The 13,109-nt window shown below is 38.4% G+C and overlaps 1 protein-coding gene across 3 annotated transcripts in view; it reads left to right on the top strand.

Annotated features, from left to right (window-relative positions):
* Window positions 1–13,109, top strand: part of SBF2 (SET binding factor 2) — a 228,968-nt gene that overhangs the window by 149,379 nt on the left and 66,480 nt on the right. For all 3 annotated transcript variants that reach the window (XM_083456131.1, XM_083456132.1, XM_083456133.1), the window contains 3 exons: window positions 1,203–1,407; window positions 2,632–2,741; window positions 4,402–4,551. In XM_083456131.1, the coding sequence (XP_083312257.1) occupies window positions 1,203–1,407; window positions 2,632–2,741; window positions 4,402–4,551 (465 nt within the window). The remainder of the gene's footprint in view (window positions 1–1,202; window positions 1,408–2,631; window positions 2,742–4,401; window positions 4,552–13,109) is intronic.

The following is a 13,109-nucleotide window of genomic DNA, read 5'->3' as shown; positions in this document are numbered from 1 at the left end:
AGAAGATGTTTGGGCATAGCCTCAGAATGGCCATTGCATGTTCCTATGAGTTTAATTATTGTGCTGTTTTGGGGAAAGTGTTGCTTTAGTGTGCGACTGAATGACTTCTTTACAGAATCACTTATGATGAGATTACTCATGTAAACAAAATTAAAACAGAAGCAGTGTGTTAAATTAAGGCCAAAATCAAATGATGGAAAAGGACAAGTGAGATGAGTGGCTGTATAAACAATATTGTAGAGATAGTGTGTGTCAAAGATTTGTTGCAAGCACACATGGAAAAGTGAAAAAGGAGGTGAGGTTAAAATCCCCTGTGAGAGCTTTTCTGTGTAAATAAGCTTGAAATGAGGCTTATAATTTAAATAAACACTGTCTGAAAGAACAGTTAAGTGTTATTGTATGCCCAGCTAATGTGATGTTCTGGGTTCAATGTATTGTGATTGTATTTTAGCACTAAAATTTTAAATCAACACTGTTATAAAAATAGTTTGTGTGAATTTATGTTATTGTTGTGAACCACATAAAAGTTGTAGGGAGTGAGAACAGAAATGTTTTGCTATAGCATAAAGACTATAGGACTACCCACAGTTCATATACTGCAGCATAAAAACACAGTGTACATTGTATAATTTTTGCTTTGTGAACTAGTATTAATCATTTTGGAAAATTGCATGTGCTGTATAGAAGAGGATTGGATTGCACATCTATTCAGTTTCAGAATTATACAAGCTTAGCCTTGTCTTACAACTTTGTTTTTTGTTTTTAAAGGTTGATCTTATAAAAATGAACATTGAAAAATTACAGTTACATGAATTTGTGATGGAGCATTAGTCATTTTAAAATTCTACACAAAGACAGTGCATAAAGTTTTATTACTTTTCAATAAGCTACAAACTTGGTGTTTTTGAAACACAAAAGAATACTTTGGGCTCAATCCAAAGTGAAGCACATTCAAATGGAGCACTTTCATTTATTTTATGTGTTATGCACATGCTTAAATCAAAAGTGCTTAAGTTTTTACTAGTGAAGGCTTGATACTCCTCTTAGGGTTACACAATCACTTCCACCCTTTTGCTAAGTGAAATAATATGTCAAATAAGTCTTTTATTGGTTTAGATACCAACATGATACTCTGTATTGTTATAAAATATTGATAGAAAGTACTGAATACCTTAATTCAAGTAGTATTTATTTTAATTCAGGAGAATCCAAATCCTCACATGGCATTCCAGAAAGTTCCACGACCTACGGAAGGATCTCACCTGCGAGTTCATGTACTTCCATTCCCCAAGATTAATGAGAATCATGTTCAGGATCTAATCCAGGAAAGTTTGGTTAAGAACCAAAGTGCACCACCTGCTTCTCGTGTGGAAAGGAAGTGTGTTGTTCCTGCTGGCCCACCTGTTGGTAAGAGAAGCCACCCTATGTTTAATTCTGCTGTAGGAATTTCTCCTGACAGGATAAATGTGGATATTTTCATACGTTTTCCCACATTGATTCACAGTGATGTGGGTTTCACAGTTAAGAAGGGAGTAACACTTTAGCCATTGAAATAAACCACTGACTTGTTTAATGATAAGAATAAAGTTGTCATTAACAGTAGTCCTATCTTTAGGTATCTATGAGTTCTTATGGTTGTGGAATATATTTTGATGTGATGGGAAGTAGCAGTTTTAAGAAAATAGATAAGTGTACTCTGTGGTATCAAAATAAATATTTCTGTGTTCATATTAGTTTGTTGAATAGATCTGTGTACTACCCTCCTCTGAGGTGCTTAGATCCTCCCACCCAACGTACAAGAGATGACAGTTATTCTATTAAAGCACGGAAGTATTTGCTACATAGCCTATCGTGTGTGCAGGGTTCTGCATTGCTAATGCATTCCCCACTGCCATAATAGCTATACCAGTTAGCCAGCCATCTTTTCTATTTGGCCTTACCATCATCAGTGCATTAACTAACTTGAGTCATTATTACATATTGGACTGTTTTCAGCAGTTGAGGACTGCCTTCTTGACAATTTGGGTAATACGGTGGTTGAAATAAGGGTGCCTACTTTGGCATGGGCCCTGAGCTATTCATTTGGGGCCATGTGTCATGCTGGATTTCTAACAGTAAGACACAGTTTTCTCTGCTAGGGGAATCCCCAGGGTGCCATTGTTTTCAAAAAGCCAATGGCATTTCTCCTTATTTGCCCTGGCTTGGCCCCCAACTCCCTTTTAATTCTCCACTGCTGGAATCCCAGGTATCTTACTTCCGTAAAGGAGTATAACCCGTAATTCACAAGGGTTTTGCAGGGGAAATTGATCATCAAAATGCCAGATTTCTGCTTGTTCTTGCTCCTGAATATTCTCTGCCAAATTCATATGGATTTTAAATTCTGACATGCTTGCACAGTTTTCCTCTTTGGGGGGGAAATGTCAGTCAAGTCTGCCCACGTATCAATATGATAGACATGACTGTGCATTAATAGGGTTGTGTTCTCCTGCGCATTTAATGAGGACAAATGTAGCAAAATAAAACAAAGATACCCTAGGAGTTATTCTAGGAATGTTTCTAATGCAATAGCTCTTTAGTGATGGTTTTTACAAGAAATTGTTTCACATATGTTTCTACTTCTTTCTTTGTTAGTTTCCATAGTAGAAAAGTCAAGTACGGTTTTCAACAGTGCACAAAGGCTGGAAGTTGTTAGAAACTGCATCTCTTTTATATTTGAAAATAAAATTTTGGAGACTGAAAAGGTAATAAAAAATTCTGCTAAACTATTTGAGGAGTACTTCCAAGTTAAACTCATACATGTTAAGTGATTGACCTCTTTACTACTCCTGCCAGATTGTAGTCCTTTTTCATTTATTCATTGTCCTCTTCATCAAGTATCAGACTGAAAGTACTGAGGTACCAGTTAGGGTGGAGGCAGTGCATGTGAATATGTGGATTCCTTTTTACTCTAAATTAAAATTGGAATCTTACCTCACCCTCTTGTTTGCCCCTTCTCTGTTACATTTCTGTACATGGACCCCCCCCCCCCCCGCAAATCTTCCCTGTTTTTCTTTACCTTATACATAGAGAGGTCACTACTCCACCCACGTAATTTTTCTCCTTTTCCACCCAGTGAACAGTCAGGTCCAAACAGTATTTCCTGTTTCTCGTCTCCGTGTTCCAGCCCTTCATACCCTCAAAGTCTGTCTCCAACTTCAGGTTGGTTGGTTCCCTTACTTCAAAGCTGGAGACAGACTTTGAAGGTATGAAGGGCTGGAACAGGGAGAAGAGAAACAGGAAATACTGTTGGGCAAATAGATTTATGTTGTGGAAGCAGGCAGGCATCTTTGGATATTGCCCTTATTTTATTAATACAAATAAATCAGTGTCCTAAAGAACTAAGGGCTGGATCAATTAACCCACTCTACTAGTGGAAGCCAGCACAAGGGCTCCTACTGGCACTATTTTCACTTGCCTTCCCCCTGCATAAACACCCAAATCTACTCTAGAGGGTCAGGAGAAACTCTAGAAAGAGTGCATAAGAGAAAGAGATGGGAAATCATTCCACTGGGCAAGCAGAAATGCTTCTGATGAAGAACGATCTCCCTAGCACAATGTTGAATTCCACCCTCAGTCATATGACCACTTATACAACATCTTTTAAGTCTGTGGAAAGAGCAGCGCTTTTCACACATTCATTAAAACCTACAAAACCGAGCACTGCCATGTCTCAGTATGTTGCATACTCCTTAACTTTTGAGACCACAACCAAGAAGTTCCTTCTCTAAGCCCCCACATTTCATTCAGTTTTATAATTTAGCATGAAAATGTTGTTCGTTTAGGAAATAGGAATACAGTGGTACCTTGGTTCTAGAACATAATCCATTCCGTCCATTTTGAAAGTCCGTTCGACTTCCAAAACATTCGAAAACCAAGATGCGGCTTCCGATTGGCTGCAGGAGCTTCCTTCACTCAAGCCAGTGGCGTAGCGTGGGGGGTGCAGGGGGGGCCGGCCGCACCGGGCGCAACATCTGCGGGTTAGGGTTAGGGGGCGCAAATCCACGGGTTAGGGGGCGCAAATTACTTGCCTTGCCCCGGGTGCTGACAACCCACGCTACGCCACTGACTCAAGCAGAAGCTGCATCAGACGTTCGGCTTCCGAAAAATATTCAAAAACTGGAACACTTACTTCCAGGTTTTGGTGTCCGGGAGCCGATTTGTTCATCAACTAAGCCATTCGAGAACCAAGGTTCTACTGTATATGAAAATCTGGGAGAGTTTAAACCTATCACTAGCTTAAATGTTGATTGTTTAGAGACTTTGTTGATTTGGTTTACTTTATTTACAAATAACCCAAGTATTAGTAAAGAACTCAATTAAACTAATGTTTTGTGCAATTGGAATACATTTTTCTCTAAATAGACTCTGCCTGCTGCACTGAGAGCCCTAAAAGGAAAAGCAGCACGGCAATGTTTGACACAGGAACTAAGCCTACATGTTCAGCAAAATCGAGCTATACTGGATCATCAGCAGTTCGATTACATTGTACGGATGATGAACTGTACTTTGCAGGTACTTAAAATTGCTTTTAGCTTCAACTTGTAATTTACTGAATACAAATGTTCATATGTGTGAGGTACTAGATTGCATTGTATATTTTGCTGTATTTCCAATTAGCTGATTATAACTGCCATTTATAATTAGCATGGGTGATATTTTAGCATTCTTCCCTCTTCCTACAAAACTTTGCTCCTGGGGGTCTGAGCATCACTCTTAACCATTGTTTTTTGCACTATAAATGTGAAACATTTCTTTTCCCTGGAAGACAGCAAGGGTTCCATCTTTCTTTGGTAGCATTTGTCTTACACTTCAGATTGTTGCTAACACATAGCTTTGTTTTGGTTTGTTTGTTTTATTGCATCTGAATGCTTTCTACACTATACCTACTACTAGATAGTGAATGAGAAATTGCAAGTGATGAATAGTGCATCAGTTTGTTTGGTTTTTTAAGTAGCTTTGGTGGGGGGGGGGGGGAGTTACTGCACTAAAGTCTATATTGGGGTAGGCAACCTAAGGCCCGGGGGCCGAATGTGGCCAAATTGCCTTCTCAATCCAGCCCACGGATGGTCCGGGAATCAGTGTGTTTTTACATGAGTAGAATGTGTCCTTTTATTTAAAATGCATCTCTGGGTTATTTGTGGGGCATAGGAATTCGTTCATATTTTTTTTCAAAATATAGTCCGGCCCACCACATGGTCTGAGGGACAATGGACCAGCCCATGGCTGAAAAAGGTTGATGACCCCTGGTATCACTCAAGAGCAAGAGAATTTCATGGCGGAGACCAAATTTTGGGATTATGGAAGTATACAAAAATATTTAGCAGAATTGAATCAAATTATTCACAAACTTTAATAGCTGTGTTTTTCTTTGACCCATGAGTATTTTTCTGTACAAAAGAACTTTGTTCCAGAATGCTGATGATTTTGATTTCAGGGTTATTTTCTTTTTCAAGCTTCTTCATGACAAAACCGAAGAACTCCCCCTGTGCAATTGTCTGCTACTTAAAAGCAATGTTATCTCATGAAGCTTTCTTGGATTTGGAATATTGGGATAACTGTTGATACTAAATATGAATTTAAAATATGGCTACTTTAAACCAAGAAGTTTGAACTAAGCCAGCTACTTTATGAATTTTAAAATATACATGGGTGTCTGAGGACATGGCCAGGAACTAGAAAAATCCACATGAAATTTTACCTGTCAAATGTTCCATATTTACTTCTCCAAGGAATCATTCTAATAAGGCGCCTGTGTTAGATAACAAATACTAGAATTGCATTTCATAAAAAATGCCAAAAGTGACAGGATATGCATCATTATTGATTTCCTTAAAATTGTTATAGAATAGCATGTAGTATGTAGGGAAGTTGGCACTGTGAGAGCCCATGAGCAGGAGCACCACATTGTCTCCACCAATGCATCTCACAATGCAGATCTCCCCACCTCTTCACCCCTCTCTCTCCCAGTAAGTAGCTGGGAGGCCAGGTATGCAGCACCATCCACCCTCACTGCTCCCAACAGGATCCCAACAAAAGTCATTTGAAAATATAATTATATACAGTAACACAGTTAGTTATACATAGTACATATATGTGTGTGTAGAATCATATATAATATTGTATTTTACAGATTTTTAAAAGTTTGCCCAGCAGATATGTTTGTCTTATTTAGGGACCACCACTTGACTTTATTATACCAGGATAATAATACAGTAAAAAGACTATGTCTAATAAACTGTGATTCACAGCCCCTTCAAAATCAATCTTTGAATGTGGAAAGTGAAAAGTGTGTTTGGGCTGTAAAAATTAATCTACCGTGTCTGTATAATATGCTTTACATGGGAAAGGAATTAACAGTACATAGAGCACTGAATCAAAAACATGTAGGAGAACGTCAGCTTTGGAGTACTTGGAAAATAAAGGGAGGACCTTAACACAAATTAAACAAAATGCAAGTTAAGACAGCATTCAAGTTAAACAAAATAAATCACAATGTCCAAATGCATTTTCTCACAATATAATTGTAAGCTGCAGTCTATTCTCATTTATTCATTTTCATCTTTTGCCGACCCCGTCCCAGAAGCACCACAACAGTAAATTCAAATGAAACAAACACCAACATTAACATCAGACAAGCAAAACTACAATATTCAAAGTTCTGCCTAACCCTGTTTTTCCTTTTGCCAAACCTCCTCCTGCTCATGCTATGCTTCTTACCCAGGGGAGTCCTTTGGATTCTTCCTGCATAGTACTGTAGTTCAAAGATCATTGCCTTAATGTGCAGTTTCATTATGACTGTTTATTAATTTTCAAGATGCCTGCAGGGAGGTTGTCAATTAAAAGACCAATGCCAAAACTCTTTATAGACATTTCTGCTCTTTGGTATCTGTGAATAATAAGTAAAATATCTCTGGAAAAATAGATTTGATCCAGAGCTGCAGATCAGAGGTGAGCCCAGACTTGCATGATTTCCTTTGGTTTTTTTACCAGAACCCCATCATCTACCATAACAGATCATACTACAAAATGGCTACATGGGGGCTACCTACATATCCAGTAACATACCTGAGGTACTATAGATAGGAATTCTAACATCAAGCCCTAAAAACTGCACAAGAACACAAAGGACAGGAAAAAGGCAACCGATTAAAAAGGCCCCTTCACAGGTGAGGGATAAAGTGGCTTCAACCTCATTTGCTCTTAATTAGGTTGTCTCATTTATATTGAACAATATTGTGCTCATTATTTATTAACTGACTACTTATTGGCTTGTCCACATGCAGATACATAAACAATTTAAAATGGCAAAACCAGGTTATTATTATGAATGCTGAAGGATAATAGGCAGCAAAGATATTTCAGTGGTTGGATATGGTTGGGTAGCAAGTTTCATAATGAGGTTTTAATATTTCCTCTTGAATCAAACAACAATGAATTTTCAAAGCACTTTAAGAACTTTTGCTATGAACTTTTTTTAAAAAAAATCATAATAATGAAAATACTCCTGAGTAAAGAATTACACACAGGCCTACTTTACATATCATGCTAAGTCACACTATGCTAACAGCTTCTTTGCTCTTCCCTTGTCCTTTTCATTATTAAACCAAGCCATGATTTGGCTTAGTGTATCATCTGAACCTTGGCTCATGGTTTGTCTCATTCCAGACAAACCCCAAGCTGTAACAAGGGTTTGTTAACCAAGTGATTTCTTCTAAGAGGATTGATGCTGGCAGCAAACACTTAAAACACAGAGAGTAATCATTGCTGTCCTAGGCTGTTTTAACGTAGATGTTCCAAGGCGAAAAGGACAAAGTATTGCAGGCTTACTGGGAATTGCCTGCCCATGATTGATATTGCTCACTTATTTCAGCTGATGTTCACAGAATCTCATAACTATCATAGAAGGACAATCAAATGGAGCACAGTTCAAAGACATGGTGCATTTAAAATCAGAATGCAGCTTGCAGTTTGAGTTCAGAATTTTATGAGCTAGCAAAAACTCATAGCCAAGGACTGGTGAACATCTGTATTAGAGTAATTTAAGCCTACTTCTCACAAAAGTGCAGATTAGGTTGCAAAACTGTGTCTGGCCTACACAACTTCAGGATGCATATTGGGACTTACACAACTGTTATCTTCCTTTGTATGAGAACACTCCCTTGCATAAAAACTAGCATGCCAGGGATAAAACCTTTCTGTCCATTACCTGGTTCTGTTTGGGCAGAGATATGGCGGGTCTTTCAACCATGTGAATTACTATCTGCAGTCTGAAGTAATATACTCTAGAAACATGTTACCAGCCTTATCTGGTCTTTGCCAGAATGAGCTCTTATCTCCCGGACATGGGCAAGGGTAGCCTTTAGATGTGGGTTGATATTTGAAGGACCATATTGTCAGGGAACTGCCATCGGAAGGACAGGAGGTGCAAGGGCTCTCTGAGGTGGAGAGAGACGCAGCAGCGGAGGAGGGAACCAGTAGGGGGAGAGCAGGAACTTCAAGGGAAGGGGAGTCGGAGGAATGGCTCAGAGACGCTTCCAGCGAAAACAGCGGGGAGGTCTCAGGACCTCCTATAGGGACACCCATTCCTCGCCGGAAACTGTCACGCCGAGAGTCCAGAAGACGTGTTTCCGTTAAGGAGCTTTTATGTTGGAAACGATTCCGAAAGCAACCACTTTCGGATTCTGCTAGCGATTGACGCAGCCATGCTGGAAGGGCTCCGTCACAGGCAGAGGTTTGAGAGCTTGATCAAACTCTGAGGGACTTGCAGTTTACGCACAAGCAGCTCTTCATCCCATCACACATATACTCCTAAAGCAAGCTGCCCAGTACTCAGATCATCATAATTGGTGATTGTCCCCAGTCTTTAGAACTGTTATCTCCCCAGGGACCTGCCAGTTTCCCTCCAGCAGAGAGCAAACACCCTTTTCTTTGGAAATATAGTACGTTATAGTTACTTACCATCTACTACTTTTTGTATGATTAGTTGCATGCTGCTGTTTATTCTCTTAGGTATATTTTCTGCTTTTTTCCATTTTTATTTGGTCATTTCTGTAAATATGGTATGAGATTCTTTGATTTTAAATACTTTTTTTAACCATCCTAAGTATATTTCGATAGAAAGGCAGGATAAAAATACTTTTAATAAAAACAAAATGGAAGAAGGCTTTGTCTAGAAGGATTCAGTCTGAGAGCTAACAGTCACTTTGGTTTCTTAGGAGAATAAATGAAATTTCATTTTATGCTGTTTATAAATCAAACTTCTCAAATGGTCATGCATTCAGCAGAATAGTTCAAGCAATAAAACTGTTTTGTGGATAACTGTAGCAGAAGGACTTGTTGAATGAAAAATTTGACATACCTCATGCCTCATTTCACCTGAGATGTTTGCATATATCATATTACTATGCCTTGTCATGTGTTAGCATATTTTCATTCTTTGTGCATTAACTAGGGATTAAAGTTAATGTGATGCTAAAATTGCTCAGTTAGATTAAATCACTATTTATGGTTTTCACCAGTTTCTCCCATGTTGCCAAAAAACAAACCCCAGTTACAGAAAGAATAGCAAATAAAATATGCAATGTGTTAAGAGCAGAATTTCTGTTGATGTTTTCTGTCTGATAACCTCCGTTGCTTGGCTGAGTGTGAGGAGGTAGACATTTATGAGAATTAAAAAAAACCCCTATGAATCAAATACCCTATATTCAGAACAATTATGCATATACTATAATAGGTCTATGTACCTTTGCTTGACATGAGTTTTTTAGACTAAAGGGTGGAATTCAATATTGCACTCTTCTAATTGTTAAGAACATAAGAAGAGCCTGCTGGATCGGGCCAATGGCCCATCTAACCAACCAGATGCCTGTGGAAAACTAGCATGCAGGATTTGAGCACAGAGCTCTGCCCCCCTCCTGGGGTTTCCAGCAACTGGTATTTAGAAATATGGCTGCCACCAATTGTGGAGAGCAGAACATAGCCCTCTCCTCCATTGTTCTCTCTGTGTGAGCATTGTAGCTTGCTAGGTAGATCATTCCCCCTCTCCTCCCACCACACACTATTCTGGGGTTCTCCCGACCGCCTCCGAGACAATTTGGGGGGCACGTAGGGGGAGAAGGAAAGTTCTATTGCACGACCAGAAGTCCTTCACAGGGCTGGTTCGATGAATCCTGCCCAAAAATTATGGCTGAAAGTTCATTGTTTTCAGTCCACATATAAGCACTAGTATTCATTAACCATTTTTCTGTCAAAATGATTTGCTGACAATGCGCTTTGTTTGAAGAACAACTGGGGCTTTGAATTTAATATACAGCGGTACCTCTGGTTAAGAACTTAATTCATTCCAGAGGTCCGTTATTAACCTGAAACTGTTCTTAACCTGAGGTACCACTTTAGCTAATGCGCCTCCCGCTGCTGCACAATTTCTGTTCTCATCCTGAAGTAAAGTTCTTAACCTGAGATACTACTTCTGGGTTAGCAGAGTCTGTAACCTGAAGCGTTTGTAACCCGAAGCATTTGTAATCCAAGGTACCACTGTATTCTATCCCTCTCGGTCCTCCGTTCAACCTCTTCACATACCCTTTCATTTTATTTTATGGGATGGGAATAATTTTTTTTGGCACGTACACAATTTCTAACTTTTCATTTTAGTCTAGGCTTAACTGTACAAACACCTTAGGCTAAAACTCTGTGAACAGAGCCTGAATCATATGCCATCAAAATAAACAACTGACCCCCAAGGGCATCTAAAGTCAGTTGTACCCAATAACAGTTACATAAGTTGCAGCAGCATTTTCACAGATAAATCTAAGTATTGCGAATATAGTAACAACATACTCTACAATTAGCAATTTAATAAATTGCTTGGTCTTATTGAAAAGGGTTGAGGAGCACATTGGACATACCTAAAGTAGCCATTTGCATTTAAGCTAAGCAGGTGATTACATTTCTTGCTAGATTTTCTTAGTACTGCACATCTCCCTATTTTAATATGTTGTTCCTAACCACTGTTGGTCTAAAAAGTTGTATGTAACAAATACATTAGCCAAACAACAAATGCTACATTTAGTTTTACTTATGTTAATTAGATTCCTTTTGGTTTAGATAATTTTATATTGTTTATTAAACTTGTGTACTACTGCTATAAACGACATCTCCATTTGGGCCATGTCGTAATCCGCAAAATGTTCAAGAATCATTGAGAAGCTATTTCAATTATTTGTTTTCAAGCTGTGGTTTTTGCTTAGAAACCCTTGGAAGGCAATCCATTTAATTTCACATGTAATAAGACAGTTTCTGCTTCTACTGCTTTCCTATGAAATTAATACATTTAATGAATATAGCATGCAAAAATAAAGACAAACTAAAATGAAATTTTACTATCTATCACAGCTTGATAAAACAATATGGTTGATGCTTTTCCAGCACCTCTAACTTTCCCATAGAGTATCAGGAGGTGTAAATTAGCTCTAGGTTTTAAAAAGCTATCTGTGTATGGAGGGAGTAAGGACCATAGATATAGATACAGCTATCACACTAGGCAACTGCAAGAGCTCTCCAATTGAGCTTCTCACTCCAGCTGAAGCTGTAGGTGACTTGAAGAATGGGGATTGACTGGGAAGGATGTGCATGGACTGTTGCCCTTCTGCTTATTAAGTCTTCCTCCTATACCAGCCACGTCTGGGGAAATGGTGACAGTGAGAGAGCATAGTAGTTGGGTACGTAAGCGGAGACATGGATGCAGTGGTTCTTTTACCACTTGGGCACAGTGGGAAGTGGGAAATCATATAGATTGGCAAGACACAAGAAAATGAGCTGTGCTGATATTACTATTAAATAGCAATGAATTCCATATAAAGTAAAAGTGTGTGTGTTACTCCTATCACTTGCACTTGAAGCAGCATGCAAATCTCAGTTTAAATGTGGAATGTTAATAAAGAATGAAATGTTTTCTTTATAAAGATTATTTTTAAATGCCGAACTTGTCTTCTCCTTCTAGATAAGCTTAAAAATGTCAATAAAGAATGAAATGTTTTCTTTATATAGAAATTTATAAAAACATAAAATTGGCTTCTGCAACCACATAGTGCATTAAAACATGTCTGTCAACTGTGATGATAGTGTTGACAGGAGAAAAGTCATGGAGTTTGTATTATTCTGTAAAAAGAGCAATCTATTGTGTGTCTCCCCAGATCTGAATCCAAGATTAAAGTGCATGTTTGATATTCATAAATTAAACTAAAATCAATGTCACTAATAAGCCCCTCAACTTTTTATTGGTTAGCTGTCATTAGTATTTCTGCCAAATGTACTGTTTCTCAGGGCCATGTGATGTTTGTCATGTGGGGCGGGGGAAGAATATGGTCAGGGAAGCCAGGTTAAGACCATGGCATGGGTGGAAGGGAACTTTAATCCTTTGAGTTTGCCATTATCCCAATCAGATTGCTCCTCTGTACCTGCTGTTTCTAATGGGAGGAAGGTCCAATTGGCACTAGCTTAATTGATTTAGCTTAATTTGATTGGCCTAATGTGCTTATTACGCGAACTGGCTAATTATATAAATTATGCTCCTGTATTACATGCAAATGCTTGTTTTTGGTGCTAAATATAATGCAATAAATACAATTTTTTAATCTAAATAAATAAACAGATCAAAAGGGGAAAATATGTATATTCTGGAGGAAGTAGTTTTTTTCTCTTTTCAACAGAATAAGCATGATTTTCAGGGGAAGTGAGGTACCATATTTTGTTTTAACACTGCTTCAGAACACTTCTAGAGAAATGCAACTTAAATGTTTATTCCTTTGGGAAATTCTTTCTGTCTTTGAGGGAAGTACTATTTTGTATTTACTTTTTTGCACCAAAGCAAAATCTGTTATCAATGTTCTGAAATGCTCCTGTCCTGTTGGAAGGCACCTAGAGCACAACCCCAGGGCATAATACAGAAGTTGAATAAAAACAGAATGGAATTGGAGAAATCCATTCATCTGTACTCAGAGGCAGAATTGGAGCAATCAAGCCACAATTTTGTAAGTGCAAGAAGATGGAACAAGGAGGAGAGAGAGATGACA

The sequence above is a fragment of the Podarcis tiliguerta genome, assembly GCF_965153285.1.
Source record: "Podarcis tiliguerta genome assembly, chromosome: 1".
Lineage (NCBI taxonomy): Eukaryota > Metazoa > Chordata > Lepidosauria > Squamata > Lacertidae > Podarcis > Podarcis tiliguerta.
The sequence above is the reverse complement of the archived record's forward strand: the minus strand, read 5'-3'. Positions and strand labels throughout refer to the sequence as shown.